This window comes from Leptidea sinapis, chromosome 34 (genome assembly GCF_905404315.1).
Source record: "Leptidea sinapis chromosome 34, ilLepSina1.1, whole genome shotgun sequence".
Taxonomy (NCBI): domain Eukaryota; kingdom Metazoa; phylum Arthropoda; class Insecta; order Lepidoptera; family Pieridae; genus Leptidea; species Leptidea sinapis.
Window position 1 is genome coordinate 704205 of NC_066298.1, and position 22095 is coordinate 726299.

A 22095-nucleotide genomic window follows, 5' to 3' on the forward strand; every position below is an offset into this window, starting at 1 on the left:
CAACGAGTACGTCTACCTCGGACAAACAATCCAGTTAGGCAGGTCCAATTACGAGAAAGACTATCATCACTCGTCAAATCCAACTCGGATGGGCAGCGTTCGGGAAGCTTCGTAAATTATTCTTGTCCCAAATACCACAGTGTCTGATGACGAAGATTTTCAACCAATAGCCAATGATGACTTACGGTACGCAGACGTGGTCGCTAACTATGGGCTTTATTAGTAAGCTCATGGTCGCTCAGAGGGCAAGGGAGAGGGCTATGTTCGGAGTTTCTCTGCGAGATCGAATCAGAAATGAGGAGATCTGTAGGAGAACCAAAGCTACCGACATAGTTCAAATGATTGCAAAACTGAAGTGGTAGTGGGCAGGGCACATAGTTCGATGGACAGACGGCCGTTGGGTCAGTAAAGTCTTCGAATAGCGACCACGTACCGGAAGACGCATTGTTGGTAGGCCCCCCACAACGATCTGGTCAAGATCGCCGGAATATGTTGCATGAGGGCAGCGCAAAACCGATTGTCGTGGAAATCTTTGGGGGAGGCTTTTGTCCAGCAGTGGACGTCTTCCGGCTGAAGAAGATAATGATGATGTCCTTAGTATACACAGTTTTGATCCATTATATTTCTTATGATTGTGAACGCGTATAAACATAACAGTACAAACTTAGATTATGGATTGGTCTCCGCTGCGTTTCAACTAGATAACGAACTACATAAGAACAATAGCTTTTTTATTACGGCAACTATTAGATGCTTGTGTGCGGCATCTTGACACTCAATGGCATCCTTAAAATTTTGTAACATACGCTTCGTGTTATTTTACATTGAAATTAATAAAATACAAAATACTTACTGATGATATGTGATCCCAGTGTCTTTCTTATTTCTTGTAGATTTATTTTTACAAAATTTTACAACGCAACCCGTGGTTATATATAACATAATGGTTTCAATTATTAGCAAAGTTTAACGGAACATGTGGCACGTCAACGTCACACATTGTTCCAGACTGGCTCGAGTACGCCCACTTGGGTGTAGTATTAGTTGCTGCACTTTGCGACTACGCCTGCTGTATCTACTAAATTAAGAGACCAATCCTTCATCTTAAGTAAAATTTCCAGCATAGTGCTGACTAGACACTATTTTGGTTCTGTAATGTCCATATTGTTATTAGTTATAAGATTTCTGTAAACTTTTTGAACCAAATAAACCTTTTAATTATTATAATTAATATTAATCTAAGAGTACAAAACAGAACTCAAAATATTTTCGTTGCTTTTTGTTTGTTTTGCTTTCAGGCCTTAATTACACAGCCAATCACGAAATTTTACACATACCTTGCGTATAAAAGTACATAGGGTAAGTATATTGTATCAACATTTTATTTAAAAAAATCTTAGAATTCCATTTATCACGATTATTCATATTCGACAAAAAACATGTAAAACAGACAGAAGCTACAGATTTATGTTGTACATATTTAAGTACCTTTGTACAAAAAATAAGATAATATGATATTAATGTGTCTTGAATAAACACTTACATACAATCAGTACTTATGTACATACATTTTATATATAATACTAAAGCAAAGGCCAAATTTGTTTGGGTATAAGTTCGTGATTAAGTCCTTTGATTATTACTGCTACAGTCCGCTCAAGAGGAAGAGCACGTTCGAAGAAATGCCAACTGCCCCGCTCGACTTCTAAACGACCAAGGGAAATCGAGCTTGGCGAACAGTTTTCTATTCACCGGACATCACCTTAAAATGCGAAATTTCAGTAACATCAGCATGGATAGCATGAAATTTGCTTGCCCGGCACAGCCACTTTGTGGAATCAGCTGCTCAGATACCGTATTATTAGTGATCTTCAAGCACAGAGCATACCTACTGTCATGTTGAAGTCCGGCAACGCATCACCTGATTTTAATATGTCAATTATTATAACCATCATTGACATTCACTCTCCATAAGGTTATGCACCAGCCCGTTTGCCCTGTGTTGTACAAAAGAGCAATACCTATATACGTACAGATGAATTATTTAAAAGTGCATAAATAAAATTGAAATTAAAATTTTATGAACGATGCGGGACTCGAACTCGCGACCTCTGGCGTTCCGTGCAAGCGCACTTCCAACTGTGCCAACCGTTCGACTGATGTATCGTTTATAAAATCTTGTATGCTTTTTTCAACTCCCAGTTTGTCGCTTCAGGATCTACTTTTCAGTTGATAACCTGCTCAACCCCAATTTTTGCATATTAGGAAATTGACTTGAGATGTCGCTCTTGCAAATCTAAGCAATTTGTAATGTTTTTAAAGTCATAACCCTCACTTCTGGGATTAATTACACAAATAAAACTGAAACGAAAATTTTATGAACGATGCGGGACTCGAACCCGCGACCTCTCGCGTTCCGTGCGAGCACACTTCCAACTGTGCCAACCGTTCCAGTGCCGTATCGTTTAGAAAATCTTGTATGGTGTGTTCAACTCTTGAAACATAGGTAATGATAAAATTCAATAGAGTATTATTAATCAGGGTAAGAGAATACGTTAGAGACTCCTGCTGGGGTACATGGTAAATGGTAAAAAGTTCACAAAGATAAGTTCCGTGAAGTGGGGATTGAACGTTTCGATTTTAGTTTGAAATCTGCTAAGTACTCATAGCTAAAATAAAAAAAAAAACTATCGGCGATCAAGTTCGAGAAAACATGTAGGTTATTACCTACTTTTTTAGAAACTTTTGTATGAGAAGCTATTCTTTTTATTATATTGGCTGCCATTTCATTGCGGTTTATGAAATACAAACAACAACGTAAACATTATAATGCCAACTTTTTGGCAAATGTAATTTAAATAAAATTCCACTGGACTTAAACTGAATGCCAATTTAAATTAAATTTAAATTTGAATTTTCGTCAAATTTAATTTCAATTTTGTTTACTTTCAATATAAGATCTATGGTTTACCTATATTTCGATTATCATTACTTATTCTAACGCGGTGTAACATAATAAAAAAAAGGAATGTGTGGTTTTATGAAACCACGGTAAACGTGAAACTTTTTTTAACATTATAAACATTTAACTAAAAATTTTTGGAATAATATTTACATTAAACACTGACAAAAACAAACAAAATATTGTGGAGCACTGGCACAAATGAGTAATAGTCTATACACTACACGGTCAGCTGCTGCGAACTATAGGCGCCGCCCGATCGTCACGCGACAGGCAACGACGAAACAGTTTGAAACGATGTAATAAAAGTTTCACTTTAAAATACTCCTTAATCACTTTTCATACTAGCCGACCATTAAGGTCGTATCTCGTAACAAAGATTATTCGGTAGAAGATTATAACGATACCGGAACATAGAACTTGCATTACATACATTCGTCATAATACATATTACTTTGTGACTTGTGCAGTGATTTGATTACCAGCCTGCCAGAACCAAAAGTGGGTTACGTAAGTTAATGTAGGATAGGCGGAATTATCGATGCCACGCCTACCAAGAAAACACGCCCCCTACCGCTAAAATATTTCCTTTTACGCCGTAATAAAATAATTTAATACTTTAAGTCTCAGAGGTCCAGTAATTTCACTAGATTCAAACACAAAAACAATCTCCCATCAGTAGTACTACCTGGTGTTGGAAAAAGGCCCAGACTTAGCCGGCAACCTCTGCAAGGAATCTATTCATCTAACTCAAAAAAACGCCTAAGAATTTAATATTACAAGAGCTTACTATCAATCTGAAGGCACTGCGAAATGAAATCCTTTCCGTAGTAAACTCAACCAAACCTTTGAAAAATCAGCAAAAGATAACGCAACGCATCTAAAGGGCGAAATTATTATTTTAGCTAGTTTAGCTTAGCGCAATTATTCTGAAATTAAGTAAGCAGGAATCAGCCCATCAGGCTCTTCAGAAAAAAATCCGTTATAAACTCAACAGTAGTCTGAAACAGTTACATGAAATTGCAATGAAATTTGAAAAAAAATAGGAATAATCCAAATAGTAACACAACCAAAGGTTAAATAGTGAGGTAGTTTTGTGCTGCACGGAAGAAATAAGGGTGAGTTTATTAATTTTGACAGCCTTTTATTTGAGCAAAATCTTCAACCAGGTTTCACAATAATTTCATGAAAGCTAAATGACGACTATGCCTTTCTTATACAAAGTTTTTCACAGAAGTTCAACATAACATGCTCTTGATTTTTTGCATGCTTCACGCTTGTTTGCCCTCTATCTTATAAACTGTCTGAACATCTGAATGGCATATTTTAAGCATTATAGAAATCGCATTGAACTTTCCTACAACTAAAATAATAAATAAAACCAATAACCAGACTTTCAAATCCTAATCTTTATTCTGCGTTGGATTTTTAATAAATTTCTGGAAAACAGGAGTTGTTTCGTTTGTTATATTGCATACGATATGCCTGAGGAAAATGCCTCGCACCTAAATGTCTATTTTTAAAAAATTTCAATGGGTACATAAAAATTTATTTAATGGGAATTTACTTATCATGCGATGAATCGCATGTTCATTCGTAAGAAAATCTATTTCATATAAAAATCTCGCAATTTACATTGAAATGTCCACGGGCTGTACGACTTGGTGGGCGTGTCGTTTCTGTTGGAAGCAATGCTCCGCCCACAGAGCTACGCGGCTACGAGGTAGATACTGCGAGCGGTATCCTCAATCAGCTACGGACCCAGCGGCGCGAGGACATGGAGCGACTCTGCCGCCGGCCGGGCCGCACGTGAGTACCAACATATGAACATTATTTTTATTCTTACTTATATTTTTTATTTATGGTGTTTCTCATTATTCTTCGATTTATTTTTTAGGATAAAATATAGTCGAAATAAAATGCTTTCAAGATATATATATTATTATTCTTATTGAACATTCGATTAATATTCTCAACTCGTTATTTTTCATTATAAAACCTATGTTGTTAGTATTATCGTGGTTTCAGGAAATGTAAATATTAAGTATGGGTAATATGCGTAATTTAAATTCTCATTCCAATTTTATTAATCACAATTGTTAGGAATGCAATGTCCCTAATTTAAAAGTATTGAACGTTTGAATTAGGAACATTCTTTAAAATATAAATGAACTAGCTGACCCGACAGACATTTTCCTGTATATAACAAAAAAAAACTGTTTTATAGGAATTTGTCAATAATTTTTCATAACATCAATAATTATTTCGTAACTTGTGCTCCTTGTTGTTATAATGAAATTGTTTCACAGCAGAACTGTCAAACCGTGCGCCAATAAATTATCTCACAGAAAATATGTCCATACAAATCAAATATTGGAAATAAAAATAATTATGGGTCCCAGATCGAAATAAAAACTATCCTATCTCTCAAGTTGGACTTAACTGCACTCTATAAAGTAACCCCCATTTAAATCCGTTCATTAGTTTAGGAGTCCATCGCGGACAAACAACGTGTCACGTAATTTATATAATATATTAAGATTGATACAATCTTTTTATAACATAAAGTTTTAACATTAGCTGTAGTAAGCTCAATCGCGCGAAGGAATTACCTAAAATAGTTTTTACATTAAAATATTCGGATTGCGATTCTCGACAGAATATAGGTACTATTTTTAAGTTTTAGTTAGTCAAATACAATTTTTTTCCCGAGAGGAGGAAAAAATATTTAGTTTACAGGCCGTGATGGTAGGGCAGGTCGAAATCCATGACACGACGACTTAAAACTCTACGCCGATAGTTCAATAGCTTGTCGGCACGTGTTTTTTTCTGATGGAGCTTACTTATGAAGGTGATCACTTCTACTGTGACAAATTCGACATCGATCGGGTTTATTTTAATTTGAAATACCAGGGAAATTCTCAAACTGAGGCCAAATCGTGCAATCATCTTGGCCGGGATAAACTAATTATTTTAAGCTTTAAATTTCGCGATTTCATTAAAAGTTTCGCACAAAAAATTATGTTGTTAGAAATAAATACTATTTACAGATAAAATTAAAATTAATGAGCACATAAAGATAATAAGTAGCCCTCTATAATAATAATTAAGAGGTGACAAAAGGTTTCACATGACGCGGACGTTAGGAAATTAACCCCGTTTATCATGAATGATGGGTGCTTGATAGGATTATTACAGGTGATTTCGTCCTTAAATTTGTATCGCCCTACCCCGGGATAATAAACTAGATATATCACGTTGTGTGTGAAAGATGTGAAACATCTCAATATATAAGTATCCAAATTTCTAAACAAACCTAAAACCAATAAAGATAAAGAATTAAAATATTGAAAAATATGAATAGAATATGAATAAATAAAATATTTATAAATAAAATATGAACCCTAAAAAATAGGTTACATAACTAAAATAAATAATATCAATAATTACAAATTTAAGCAGAATCTAAAAGTAAAAACCTTAAAAAATATAATATGACAACTAAATTACATTATTAAAAGGAGTCCCTTTTGGTAAGGTTCCGAAGATACTGTCAGCGTTCCCCCTTTGAATGGCTAGACTAATTCTTTGTCCGAGGTAGCTGCCAGCTCTTCGGTCTCCTGTGATGTCAACTAACCTTTTTGGTATTTCCTTAAAAAACCTTATACTGCTAGGACGCCACGGACCAAGAGTCTCGACACCGAATGCAATAAAATCATATTCGAAACCTAGATTTGCATGCTTTAGCTTTTTCAGCCGCTTCACAAGCCGCACCAGCTCTGTTGTTGCTTCCATGTAGATGGAAGGGGCCAGCGTGTCTGAACAGGTTGCATCCCATACCATCACCCGGCCCACCTTCCATGGAATCAAACTCATACCGTTAGGTCTCTTGCCATCGTCCCTTGCAAAAATTTTCATAAAAATGTTCATAAAATGAAAACAACTGGGAGAAAATAATGTAAATTTTATATGGGACCAAATGGCATCTATTACGCATCGAACTAAAAAAGAATTATGTAAATCTATGAATTTGATTAATTCTAGGCGGCGGTCCATACATTTTTAGGCAATCTCCTTTGAGCAATGTTTCAAGTTTACCATCATACACTAGGTTAAAATGATGAAAATATTTTTTTATAAATATTTCATCATTCGTAATAATTATTTTATTTTTCGAAGATGTTTGAATGAAATTAGCAGCAACCACATAATTTTTATAAGAATATAATAGAAGTTTTTATTCTAATAGTATTAATTAAATAATTTACATTTTCTTTTTCAACATAACAAAAAAAAGTACAAACGAAAACTTTACGTATAAAAAGCATAATTTACCGAATTTGACTTTTCATCCTAACATTTAGTGAAAAAGTATGTTCAGCTACAATGAAAAGACAAATTTTATATAATTGTGCCTTTAATTCTAGCTTAAACTAGTTAAATTAATCATAAATTTATATAAAAAACATCAATAACACAGAAAATATTAAATGTTTATATTAAACGGAGAGGTGATAAAACCGGTGGAAAAAATATACATCTTGACTGTTGCCTCTCAATATATTGTTGATAATATTTTCTGTATATGTACATAGGCACATAAGTGAATTTGCTAGAAACTGTCATAACCATAATGTTAACACCAGGAACAAACATATACTTGGTATGCCTACTACTCGGCTAAGTCGAATTAGTAAGAGTCTTTTGTGGGGCGTTGTATATACTTTGGCAACAAGATCCCAAACAATGTTCAAAACAAATGTATTACGAAATTCAAAAGAATTGTTAAAAAACGTTTGTGTGGTAAAGGTTGCTAAATATAAAAATGATAATGATAAAATAAATGATTTTCTTAATGATACCACTAATTGGGAATTGAGCGATCGCCCACAGACTATTAAATAATAAATTTTATTGTACGAATTTACATATTTCTATATAAAAAAAAATAGTTAAAAAAACTAAAAAGAACGCTTTCTATAAAATTCAATTAAACAATAGAAAATAAATTTGAATTGAAAATAGTGTAAAAAAAATATTTTATTGTAAAAAAAAGCGTGAGATGTAGAAGAATTATTATTTTAATAATATCTTAAAAAGCACCCCACGCTTTTGTTACAATAAAATATATATTTTTTGACACTATTTTCAATTTAAATTTATTTTCTATTTGAATTTTATATAAAGCGTGATTTTTAGTTTTTCTTAACTATTATTTATTTTTAATTTTTTAGTTAAATTTTCTATAAAAGCGTATTTTTAAAACTATTAAGTACTTTAACATCAATTCCTGCCTTATCGACTATAGACGAAAATTATATGAATTAACAAAAATCATATTTTGCAAATTAAAAAATTGAATAATTTTATCAAATTAGTGTAATGTCATCGGTCCTCGATACATCTACAAAGTTTGAACGAAATCTAGCTGTTTAAAGTGGGTCAAACTCGGAGATTTTAATGAGGAGGGAAGAAAAGTAAACGCTTAGAATTCGTTTCTGGTACTCGCCGGCGGCTGCCGCGGCCCGCTACGCTCGGCTCGTGCGTTGTTTTTCAATACTTTTTACCTCATTATTCGTGCTACGGGATACTAAGTTTGAACCTATATTGTAACTAGCGGACGACCGCGACCTCTTCAGCGTGAAACTTTCTCGTGAACGTGATTCTCATGGGCGAAGTTGACGTATAACTTTAACTCTTAAGTATTTTAATTTTTAACTTATTTTCAAAACATCCAGTTTCATTATTGTGTATTAGAAAATAAAGAACTTTCATACTTAAGTATTTTAGGTAGATCCAATGTCTATGTATTTTTAAACTAAAACGAATCAAATTACAACTAACCCATCAAATACAAGCCAAAAAATATAAATACAAGCCAACAAAATAACATAGATCTAATAATTGTATCACAAATTATAATTCAGGCCTGCAAATAAGTAAAAAAACAATTATTATTACCTAGGAGCGCAGACACGCGTGGACTGGTCGGTTCATTGTTAAAGGCGGTGATATTACAATTTCACTAGTCATATTATAATTAAACGATAGATTCTCAACGCGATTTCATTTCTTACAATTTAACGGCTTGTATTATGTATAGTCATTATTTTTTAGTTATGCATTAGTGTAATCAACTAATTGGCATCTCAGTGAATCGGCCTTTGTTTACTACTAGGTCCCAAAAACAAATGACGTTGTTCGGTTTATAATAAAAAAAACTCTTGCGGGTGGAATTTCATAAAATTCGTTCTTAGCTGAAGGCGAAAGGAATATACCTACCAAATATCAAGTCTCTACACCTGTACATAGGTGGAAATCTCTTATATATACCTATATATAGAATGTAAGTAAGGTCCAACCAACATATAATATTAAATAGAAATTGCTTCTTTATTGAGAATATAATACGTATTTTTAATACTTTTATACGAAACAGATATGATCTTGTTAGGTATTTATTATATATAATATGCTGGAAAATAAAATGTGATAGCAATTCATTAGTTAACAATTGAATATTAAATTATATAATATTAAAATGGACGTAAGGTTGTTATGAATTAGTATTACGACTCTTTGAGTATAACATATTAGATAATTTCACACTTTCGGTCATAACGTTCGTGGTCTAGCGGTATCGACGATAGAATCGTGAAGCGTTATACTGTCGTCTATCGGGGGTTCGAATCCTGGCTTCATTTTCGTTTTTAGTTTTTTTTGTTTCTTTCTCGATTATTGGTTCATAACGAATGTTACGGTCGGTCATTGACATTAGCGATCAGCTGTGCAATGAAGTAACACGTACCTTTGTGATCGTCAATGTGATATTATAGTTCGTCATGGTTATAGTTTTGTTATAGTAATAAAATAATTTGTGCCATCAAAAATATTTATTAAACCACAAGGAAAGGGGTAAGTTGCACAGAATTTATATCTAATTGGGATAGAAGTTAGGCATTTGTATTTGTATCTGAAAATAACATTACTATTTTTTATTGTCCTAGCCTATGGAAATGCCCTTTTAATGAATACATAAGTACCCTGAGAGGTTGAGCAGCCGAGAGCTTGGGTTTTGGTAGAATTCCCTCCAACGTGGATAAAATTCTCCTGGCGTCCAAAGTAGTCTTAGTACTTAGCTTTAGTCTAGTTTAAATATAATAGGTGTAATAAGGCTACAGTTGATTTAGTGCAAGAAATATAAGTTCTTACTTACCAAAGGTGTGTCATTTACATAATAAAACCCGTAACAAAATAGCGCCCAACGTTAAAACTAAAGGGTTATGTTTGACATCGTGGTTATGCTTTGGCTGCTTAACGGCAGCTAAATACCTACATACGGCTTAACTTAACTTGTTCATACCTATTTACGCATCTTTAGTTGAAGTATAAGATTGATGCGCTTGCGTATATTATAACGCTTATACTTAATTGTAATTCATAAGTTGGTTATTTATATATTAATTATTCATAAGTTAATTGTAGCAGTTACATAGTGGCAGTAGGCATATTATACCTGTCGTGGGTTTGTAACTTGTAAAATATTGTGTATTGTATGCAATTAAATTTCAAAAAGAATAGTAATTCAATGCGGTTACCCATACATCTACCTAAGCTTAGTATAATAATATTTGGCGAGCAGTTAGGTACAAAAGTCACACTAACTTGTTGCATTTACCTATAATATAATACTGCCTAATCTTGTGGTTACTTATAGGTTAAGTAGATAGATTAAGTTAGATAGTGCATTCTAATAGATACTAGTTTACATTATTAGGCACATAATTATTTTGTTTAATTATTGTTAACATTTACAGACTTTAGATCTAAATAAGATAATATATAAGACTTACTTTTGATTAAAATATTATGTATGACAGTAATCAGTTTGGTACATGTAGGTACATACTTTTAGAGTTCCCTCTTGGCGAAAAGTTTATTTTGTGGTTCTGTATATTGTGTTGAGTTTTTTTTGCGAATAATATTATTATTGATAGTATTTACTTATTTATATTACCGGATAAACATAAAAGTTTATTTCTTTGTGTTTGTAATTAAAGAATTCTACATTAGTTATATTAGGTACACATAATATAAGGCAATTGTACACAATACCGCTATTGTAATCAACTAATTTTAGTTTTGTATAGTATTTTGTTTTAATTGTATATTAAATATGGATCCTCAATTTTTGTTAAAAGATGAAGTCGAATTCGAACTTGCGTGTCGGGGGTATACTTATCCAGGCTTAGTTTCAGCTCTTAAAATTATCTTAAAAAAAATGTTAGAAGCTGAAAGCTCAATGATAGTCTCTTATGAAATAAAGTCACCGCAAGCATCTATTACCACCCCGGGGCTAGAACTAGACATTTGTTCAGACAAAATAAGCAATGTTATGCGTTATGTCTCAGAGTTAAAAGAAAAGCCAGATAAACAGTTGTACAAACGTCTAGTTTCTCGTTTGTGTCACATTGTCAACAGATTGAAATTGGCCGCGCCTACGGAAGAGGAAGACAGAGATAGGCGTAACATACTATTAGATAAGGCCGTTATAACTTTAAAAGATTTAGAGGGCAAAGACGACATACTGGATGGGGAGGAAATAACTCCGGAAATGAAAGAGGCTTTACATAACTCCATAGGTGAGGATAGTAAAAAAATTTTAAATCTTTTAAAGGAAGAAAATATGATGACGAAACCTATGGCATCTACGTCTAAGGAATTGCACGGAGTGTTAGTAGAAGAAGATCAAATTTTAAAAGATTCTTTAGAACACAAAAAGGTATGTTTTGCGCAAGAGGACTTTGAAAGTCCAACTTTTCATGGCAAAAAGCGAAACTCTAAATTATTTAATTCCACTTCATTCGAGGAGACTCGACCAGTACGCAAGCTTGTACCTATAAGTCAATGGGGTGTCCATTTTTATGGTGACAATAAATTTAGCGTGAATGCTTTTATTGAACGGGTTGAGGAACTTCAGGAGGCTAGGAACGCAACTGAGGATGATTTATGGCGTCATGCAATTGATTTTTTTAAGGATGATGCGTTAATTTGGTTTCGTGCAAATAGAGAGTTTATAAGTACTTGGAATGAGCTGGTAATCTTGCTTAAACGGACATTTCAATCTCCTTACTACCAAGAGGAACTATTGACCGAAGCAAAAGCTAGAACACAAGGTAAAAATGAGTCAGTACTCATATTTATTTCAGTAATGCAAAATATGTTTAATAGACTCCCCAACAAAATTACTGAATCAGAAAAAATAATGATTATTTGTAAAAATTTGCAACCATTTTATCAAAGGGCCATATGTAGGGACACTTTCTGTTCTATTTCCGATCTAATAAATGTTATGCGTATCATTGAAAGAACTAAAATTAATTGTGACAAGTTTCAGGAACCGAAAACGTCAGTTTACTCATTAGAACCCGATTTAGCTTATAAATTGAGCAGAAATTCTATGACTAACAATGACTTAGTTAATGAAATAAAAACCACCAATAAAAGTAGTGTGAACATGCGGTGCTGGAATTGTCGTGAATCTGGTCATTTATTCAGATCTTGCACCATGCCAAAACAGCGTATATTTTGTTATCGTTGTGGTCATTTTGGTGTAACTGCAAAAGATTGTACCTGCAAGGGAAACGCCAAAGAGGAGGGTTTGAAACCTGCCAACTGAACCTCTCCTCTAAAACTAATAAAGTGTGGCAGAACTGGCTAAATTTTATTCGTATCGTCATGTCCAAGAAAGCACTTTCACCCTTAACCCTCAAGAAAGAAAATGATAACAGGCCATACATACAAATAAACATTTTAAATTATAATTGTTACGGATTATTAGATACAGGTGCCACTTGTTCAGTCATAAATAGTGAATTCGCAAGAACTTTGAAGCACTTGGGGGTTAAAATACAGAAAATAAAATCTATGGATATTGCAACTGCAGATGGTGCCAGTTATTCTGTAACTGAAGGTTTTGATGTTCCGGTAAGTTTTAATGATCAGTTTCACTATATCACTATGCTTCTTATGCCTAATTTGTCACAGAAATTGATATTAGGTAAAGACTTTTTTGACATTTTTGAAATTTCCTTTAAATTTAAAGGAGTGTTGGTAAAAGAATTATCAGAAGTCAACAACATTGAAGATAAAGCAACGCATTTAACAAGTAAAGAAGATTTAGATGAAAGTCAACAACAACAACTAACTGATATTATTGAAGAAATACGGAAATGTATAGGTACAGGTTTAGGTAGAACTAAAATTATTAAGCACACTATAGATACAGGGAACAGTAAACCAATATATCAGAAACAGTATGTTTTTTCTCCGGTCATTAAGAAAGAAATCGAAAGCGAATTAGATGAAATGTTAGAAAAAGATGTGGTTGAACCGTCTCACAGTCCATGGTGTTCACCGGTGGTACTTGTTAAAAAAGCTAATGGTAACAACAGACTTTGTTTAGACAGTCATCAGCTAAATAAAGTTACAAAAAGGGACACATACCCACTTCCAAGAATATCTAGCATTATCGATAATTTACGTAATGCAAAATACCTTAGCACTTTTGACTTAAAATCCGCCTTTTGGCAAATTGAACTTGAGGAAACTAGCAAAGAAAAGACCGCATTTGCAATTCCAGGTAGAGGCCTTTTTCATTTCAAAGTGATGCCATTTGGCTTAGTAAATGCGTCACAATCGCAACAACGGTTAATGGACATATTATTTCACGCCTTAGAGGGTAAAGTGTGGTCTTACCTTGATGATATCGTGGTCTGCTCTAAAACCTTTCAAGAACACCTAGAAATCCTGAGACAGGTAATGAATATTCTGGAAGAAGCTGGATTAACAATAAATGTTGAGAAATGTAAATTTGCAAGGCCGAGTTTACGATTTTTAGGTTACATCATAGATGAAGATGGTCTGCGCACTGATCCCGAAAAAGTTTCGGCAATCATGAACTTTCCAAGACCTAAAAATATTTCTGAATTACGAAGGTTCATCGGAATCGCTAGTTGGTATCGGAGATTCGTTAAAAATTTTTCACAAATTGCTGCTCCACTTCATGATTTGACAAAAGGTAAGAAAAACAAAAAGTTTGTCTGGACAGATGAGACAGAAAAAGCATTTCTTAAATTAAAAACATTGCTCACTACAACACCGGTCATCTCCTGTCCAGATTTTAGTAAAACTTTTATAATACAATGTGATGCAAGCAACAAAGGAATTGGCGCAGTACTCTGTCAAAAAACTAATAATGCAGAACAACCGATATCTTATTTAAGTAGGAAACTTAATAGCCGTGAACAATTGTACTCGACATCCGAACGGGAACTTTTAAGTATAGTTTATGCAATTGAGAAATTCAGACCCTACATAGATGGTACTCACTTCACAGTTATTACTGATCATAGTGCACTTAAAATGCTACACAATATGAAAGATCCGCATGGTAGATTAGGACGGTGGGCTATGAAGTTACAACAATTTAGCTTTGATATAGTTCATAGACCAGGCAGAAGTAATGTGGTGCCAGATGCCCTGTCTAGGTGTGTTGATGCAATTATGGACAATGATCGGGGAAATATAAGGATATTAGATAAACATAAGGATGAGTGGTATAAAAGTAAAGTTGCTAAATTTGGAAGTGAACAGAATAATTGTAACGACTGGCAGGTTAGAGAGGGTCTTTTATACAAGAAAATTTGTTTGAAGCAATATCCCAATGAATCGAATGACTGGAAACTAGTCATTCCACAGTCTTTGAGATCTGATATTTTAAGACACTGTCATGATGATGTTACAGCAGGCCATTTCGGAGTGCGCAAGACTTTATTCAGGATAAAACAACATTACTTTTGGCCAAATATGCTGAATGACATTAGGCAATATGTAAGGAAATGTGAAACTTGTGCAAAAGTGAAAGTATCACAGAAATCACCCTTAGGTCATATGGGTCAAGAGAGGACTGTTACTGGACCTTGGCAAGTCATATCAACAGACCTCATGGGCCCCTTTCCAAAAAGCAAGAATTTGAACACAATGCTTTTAGTAATAACCTGTTTATTTAGTAAATTCACACTAATGTTTCCCTTGAGAACAGGAAAAGCAGACAAAATTTGTGAAATTTTAGAGAAACAGTTCTTACTTTTTGGCAAAGTTTCAGCTATAATCTGTGACAATGGAAAGCAATTTGTATCACAAATATTCAAAGATCTCGCACATAAATATGACACTCAAATTTGGTATACTCCTAATTATCATCCTCAAAGCAATCCTACAGAACGTGTAAACAGAGTTGTTGGCACAATGATAGCGTCTTACATTAATTCAAGAAAACATAATGAATGGGATAAACATTTGCAAGAATTTGCACACGCAATACGGACATCAGTTCATGAAACTACTGAGTACACACCCTCTTTTTTATTCTTTGGCCGAGAAACATCCTTTCCCGTAAAACTGACTGGTGAATCTGTTGGTACACAACACGTAGTGCAGAACCAACCGATACGTGTGGACATTGAAGAATATTTACATAGCTTAAAATCGCGATCGAAATTACATAGAGAGGTTGAACAAAGGATAAAGCTCGCACATGACAAAAGTCTCAGGTTTTATAACGAAAGACGTCGTAAAGCAAACTTTAAAGAGGGCGATATAGTATGGAGACGAACGAAATTCCTGTCAAAAGCGGGAACCAAATTTATGGCCAAGCTTGCACCGAAATTTGAAAAAGCTCTAATTGTTAAAAAATTGTCGGATAATGTATTTCAGCTAAATAATGCTTATGGCAAACCGATTGGCGTTTGGCATGCAAAAGATTTAAAGACTGTGGGCTGATGCATAGAAGAAATAAAATATATATATTTTAGATAAAATATATATTTTTTTTTCTTTTGTAGGTTGGGGGAATGTTATGAATTAGTATTACGACTCTTTGAGTATAACATATTAGATAATTTCACACTTTCGGTCATAACGTTCGTGGTCTAGCGGTATCGACGATAGAATCGTGAAGCGTTATACTGTCGTCTATCGGGGGTTCGAATCCTGGCTTCATTTTCGTTTTTAGTTTTTTTTGTTTCTTTCTCGATTATTGGTTCATAACGAATGTTACGGTCGGTCATTGACATTAGCGATCAGCTGTGCAATGAAGTAACACGTACCTTTGTGATCGTCAATGTGATATTATAGTTCGTCATGGTTATAGTTTTGTTATAGTAATAAAATAATTTGTGCCATCAAAAATATTTATTAAACCACAAGGAAAGGGGTAAGTTGCACAGAATTTATATCTAATTGGGATAGAAGTTAGGCATTTGTATTTGTATCTGAAAATAACATTACTATTTTTTATTGTCCTAGCCTATGGAAATGCCCTTTTAATGAATACATAAGTACCCTGAGAGGTTGAGCAGCCGAGAGCTTGGGTTTTGGTAGAATTCCCTCCAACGTGGATAAAATTCTCCTGGCGTCCAAAGTAGTCTTAGTACTTAGCTTTAGTCTAGTTTAAATATAATAGGTGTAATAAGGCTACAGTTGATTTAGTGCAAGAAATATAAGTTCTTACTTACCAAAGGTGTGTCATTTACATAATAAAACCCGTAACAAGGTGTCCATCAAAATTATAAAAATAATATACAGAGATTACTTAAAATGAAACAGCGATGAGTTCCTTTGTTCGTAAACTACTCCTCGGAAACAAACTTTCTTATTATAACATAGCTTTCTTATTAATACATTCGTAGTCTCTCTATTTTGTGCAGCTAATCTTCTGTCTACATGACCAGACCGCCCCTAAAAATAATTTTCTTAAAAAAACATTAGTTAGCGATCCACTTTCATGTCAGATGGGAGTTATCAAAAGTTTTCAAGAGTTTCTACTATTTTGACATAAAAATCTTCAAATCTAATAGAACGGAATCCAATTTGTCCACTCTTGCTGTGAGCGCGGGTGTTGTTCCGGCATTCGTGTTGTTTGTGACAGGGCAGTGAGGGGCACTGCGTTCTACCAACAGTAGGGTTGTCAGCGTCGCAAAAACACGGCAAATATTGTAAATCAATCGGATAGTTTTTATATAATTTTCAAATTTGTAGAGCTAATACAAATATGAAGCATTAATCAAAATAACAACTTAATTCATATGAATGAATGAATGAATCAATGGAAACTTTATTAATAACAAACACAAACCACACAGAATAATAAAAGTAAAAAAGAACTTACAGAGGTAAATAAAAAAAAAAGAACTAATAACATAAAAATAATACAAATGACAAAAAAAAAACAAGTATATGTATAATATTATAGGTTTTATCTTAATTTAAAAGTACTGTGTAGCAGTTATATGAGAGGTCTGTTTATAATTTTCATAAGAAAAGTCCGTATTCAAGCCTATCAGAAAATATTATCGATCAAATTTCACATATCACAATCAAGTAATATTCCTACTACTCACTTTATGCATGTTTTTTTATTTTTTTATTTTAGGAAACATAGAGGATAATGCAATACAATAGCACCCATAAACCACTTGGGTTTGTGTGGATGTCATTTGGTCTGAGGTACTTCTAATCATTCAATGGATCCTAAAGGTGTATGATCTGCATAAGATATATACTTCCCATGGAAGATACAATTTAGCATATAGTTACTCTGTAGATGTCCAGTTTGCCAAGCATTCCTTTCTCTCACTCCGATAGCATATTTATCATGATAGTCAAAGCTAGCATAGCACATGTACATAATATAGTTTACAATCAAAGTAATCAGAAAGATTACAAAGGTATTTATGCTTTTAATAAATCGGGATTGGAATCCGATTTTTGAATGAAATTATTATTTTATAACTTGGCAGCCCTAGGCGTGCGTTGAAACAGGGTTGTCGAGTGGTCCTACATCATATGCGGTATCATTTGTCACCGCTGTCCACTACTGGCCGTTAATAGAGTGGCTATGACGATTATTTCGGGACCGTTAATTAACCCCAATCAAAGGTCAAATGGGAGTGCTGTTACCGGTATTCTTCATTAAATGAAAAAATAAAATCTCTTTATTTAAATATACGATGTTCGGTTGGGGCCTATCGTTTTAAACAAAAAATAAGTATCTACGTGATTTTAATAATAATAGTTATGAAAACTCCAAAAAAATATTTAGTTTTTATTACTTATAAGGTAAACTCTCTATTTAATATTGGCCCCTTACTATATAGTTACGAGATCTGTCTGTCAGTACATTACTGAGCTGGGCTATTGTTACCGGTACTTTACAAGTGTACTACACTAAACACATGATCGGATTTGGTACGGCTGAACCAGACGCGGTCCGGTAGCGGACCATATTATATAATATAATAGTATAATATTGACACACTTTTTACACAAATTACCTTATACGATACGAAGATATATTTTATACAATATACGTACTTAAACATACATAAATACATTTAAACATCCATGAACATCCTCGGAGACAAACACCCATATTCATCTTATAAATGCTTGCACCTACCGGGATTCCAACCCGACCTCCTAGCTTAGTAGGTAGGATCGCTAACCACTAGGCTATACAAGTCGTCAAATTGGATGGTATGTCGCATAGTCCATCGCACAAAACTATAATTATTACCGTCCGGACCGTACTGAGTACAATGCCGGACCAATCGGTGCGAGGCGCCCACCGAACCGTCCAATGGTTCAACCGTACCAAATCCAACCAAGTGTTCAGGCTAGAACAGCTTGCCCGATGCAATCCAATTAAAGTCACTAGGCATAAATGAACTTTATAGTAAGGCCCATATTCCAGAGGGCGTCTCTTTTCTGCTCAGTTAGAAAGACAGTAAAAATAAGACATTTGATCACAGATTACGTACTGACATGTCTTCTGGTGAACGAAAATTCATTTCTGTCAACTCTGCATTTAACGCTTACGCTATCAGCCTTAGTCACATGTAAGCCAAATTCTCTAATTAATAATTCATTTTCTATGGAAATTATTATAGAAAAGAGCAGATAGTCTACTTCAGGGGTTCTACTCAAACGTTCGATCGGGATCGACAGGTCGATCGGGAGTGCTTTTTGAGTCGATCTCGAGAAAAAAATCCGGTATAATAAACTAAAATCGGTAATTACGTACCATCTTATGAAAAGTATGCTCAGGACATGCAGTGTCACGCTTCAACATCCAAAGTCACTATTTAGTTAAGCTTAGAACTTTAGAACGCGTTTGTTTTGTAAGAACCAATAAACTCGCAATTTTGAATAATAATTATGAGTTTTTTCATTGACATTTAAGAGCAGACCTACACTTACCTTGACTAAAAAAATGCATATTTTGCGCAAAACTAATATCTATGTCATCGTGACACTCTACCTAGACGACAATCCTTCATCACACATACTTGAAGCCTCTCAGAGCCGATCGATCGTAGTCTAACAATTTTGAGGTAGATCGCCAGCATTTCAAGCTTGAGCACCCCTGGTCTACTTGATATCCATCAGCACCACTGCCCACAGCAGTGTCAGTATATTCTCAATCGTAACTCATTACAAAATGACGTAATATACCATGAGACGCTTACGACCTACAACATCAAACTGCTTTCAGTAATGACACAGGCTTACTAAAATGCTTGCTGTCAACACCCAGCTTCTTCCGCAACAAAATAGCGGCTATTGTGCCACCAGTATTGTCAGAGCGAACACTGCTCATACGCTAAGTACTATTGACTACCTTTAGGGCAAATTTCACCGGGACACCGCAACCAGTTGTGCCACCGTGGTGTCTGTAATCTACAAAACTTGACACCATACAGACATCAGAGTTATGACATGTCTGAGCTACGGAACAGGAAACGGTCACCAGGTGAGTAAACTCCCTATAGTGGTATACATTTTATTGGTAGCGGCGACTGGTTGCGCAACCGTGGTGTCCCAGTGAAATATAGCCCTTATAACTATGTTTTGAAGTTATTTTTTATTTCCTTTTTGTATATAGATGGTGGCGGCTTCTGAGCTGGTAGGATGTCGCTGAAGACACCGACGCCCGGCGGCGTGGGTGAGCGTGAGACATGGGGCAAGAAGGTGGACTTCCTGCTCTCCGTTATCGGATTCGCTGTAGATCTGGCCAACGTGTGGCGCTTCCCATATCTCTGCTACAAGAACGGGGGAGGTAAGATTAGGTTATGGAAAAGCTTAAGCTTAAAAAAAATGTTTAAGCATAACAGAATTTATTTTAGTAGTAACAACCATCGTGCTCAGCATATATTTTTTTTATTTTTTTTATAATATTTTTATTTATTTGTATAAAGAAACTTACAGCTATTTATATTACATAAAGGTATGATAATCTATAAATATTACTACTAGCGAAAATAGTTCCTAACGATGCTTATTACATAGTTTTTGAGGGTATATGCATAGTGCAGTCGTGAATAAACTCGCTTCTACGTATGTACCACCACTCCGTGTAACTGCGTGTAATAAACTACTATTAGCGACATATCTAGGTTGATACGACGTAGGAACATTTAAATAAACTGCATTTTACTATCCATTTCCTTAACGGTCCATGTAAATATTGTTTTGCTGTCCTTGCATAGTCTGCAAATTTTCAAATAATCTAACATCTCGATGTGGATGAAAATCGCGATTAAAGATTCCTATACATACAAACTGAACTAATATCTGGCAAGAAACTGGCTCCGATAAAGATAAAATAATACAAGAAGGCAAAAAAGACTGCAAGCAGAACAGCAGCTATTGAAAAGGAGATAGCTGATCTAAATCTCAACCACCGCTTAGAACTAGACACGGATAAATTCCAGTGAGGAGGTGATAGAGTTTTATGTACACTATTTGCGATAATTTTAACCCTTTAGACATTTTGTAACTTAGCCTAATTAAAGTTCTTGCTCGAAGTGACTATCCCGCATCACATTTGCTGCGTTAATAATTTGTAGTGATTCCGCGGATGACATAGGCCAGACTTCGTAAGCTAGGGATTTCATGTAACCCCAGACATAGAAACCAACCGGCGGCGGCGTTAATTCCGGACTCCTCGCAGGCAACGCAATGGGTCCTCCTCCTAATCTCTATCCCTATCGCCTAACATTTACACCAAAATGTGCAATACGTCCATCTGGTTGGATACCATCTTTTTCATTCCAGGCTATTTAGGAGATCAATCATTTCATCAAAAAATTTCGTAACATTTAAATTGCTCGCTAAAATATTATATGGTCAGATTAAAATGTCGTCAATTATTCGCATCGACACATTGACCGAAAAACACACATGTTCAAATTCAAATTGTAATATTTTTATTCAAATAGGTTTTAATAGCTTATTGAACATTGAAAAGAAAGAACAGAAAAGAAGTAAAAGAAGAACGGGCGCAAAAAACTCAGCGGGCTTCTTTTTTTTCGAATAAAATTTCATCGAATCAAATGTACCATATTATTTTGAAAACAATTTACGCGCACACAGATCGAGCATTTATTCTTGAAAAATATTGAAAGCTAGCTGAGAGATGTAGCCAACATAATTTACTAAAAATAATTATTCAATTCCAGCCGCTAGATACTGATATAAGCCCCTTCAATTAAACAAAAACTGTTCTGCTTTAAGATTAGTATAGAAATTGCCCACGCTTCGTCCGCGACAGTCAGATTTCGTCTACAAGAGGGCTGTAGGAGCAGGACAAGAGTGTAGAGTGAAACGACCTCAATGTTAAGTGCCACTTGCCACCTCTCGGCTTCGCTAATTGTCAGTTCGCTGTAACTGTTATAAGGACGCATTTACATGCACGTTACTCTTGCTATCTTCGTTTATTTTTGGTTAAGTGACAGAAACACTATATACCTGAGTAGTAATTTTGAAGTTTAGACGAATGTCACTCCGGGCTTTAGATAAAAAACTTATCTACCGAGGCGGCGGATTCTTGAAACAGTCGGACAGTTATAATCGACACTGAGTGGTGTGAAAATGTCGGTCGTGCATAATATTGCGTGTGTACATTATGAGTCAAGTGAGCTAAGTTGCTCATTATACACGAGGCTGTGGGTGCCGAGCCGTAGGCGAGGGCGTAAATCAGCCTAGCGTCTAGTTAGCAAGTTGCTCACAAG

The 22095-nt window shown here is 34.7% G+C and overlaps 2 protein-coding genes across 2 annotated transcripts in view; both read left to right on the forward strand.

Moving 5' to 3' along the window:
* Positions 1 to 4715: 4715 nt before the first annotated feature.
* LOC126974861 (sodium-dependent dopamine transporter) overlaps positions 4716 to 22095 on the forward strand; it is a 41029-nt gene continuing 23649 nt past the window's right edge. The window contains exons 1-2 of the mRNA XM_050822554.1: positions 4716 to 4771; positions 19968 to 20141. Of these exons, the coding sequence (XP_050678511.1) occupies positions 19994 to 20141 (148 nt within the window). The 5' untranslated portion in view covers positions 4716 to 4771; positions 19968 to 19993. The remainder of the gene's footprint in view (positions 4772 to 19967; positions 20142 to 22095) is intronic.
* On the forward strand, positions 11122 to 12538 carry LOC126974873 (uncharacterized). Its single transcript, XM_050822568.1, has 2 exons — positions 11122 to 12138; positions 12360 to 12538. The coding sequence occupies exons 1-2, from the start codon at positions 11139 to 11141 to the stop codon at positions 12404 to 12406; spliced, it is 1047 nt and encodes a 348-aa protein (XP_050678525.1). The 5' UTR covers positions 11122 to 11138; the 3' UTR covers positions 12407 to 12538.

Excerpts from the sequence above, each read along its gene's own strand:
- LOC126974873 (XM_050822568.1), top strand. The coding sequence starts at position 11,139 with ATGGATCCTCAATTTTTGTTAAAAGATGAAGTCGAATTCGAACTTGCG. Across the intron at positions 12,139-12,359 it reads AGCAAAAGCTAGAACACAAG|GAACCGAAAACGTCAGTTTA; the intron begins GTAAAAATGAGT and ends GACAAGTTTCAG.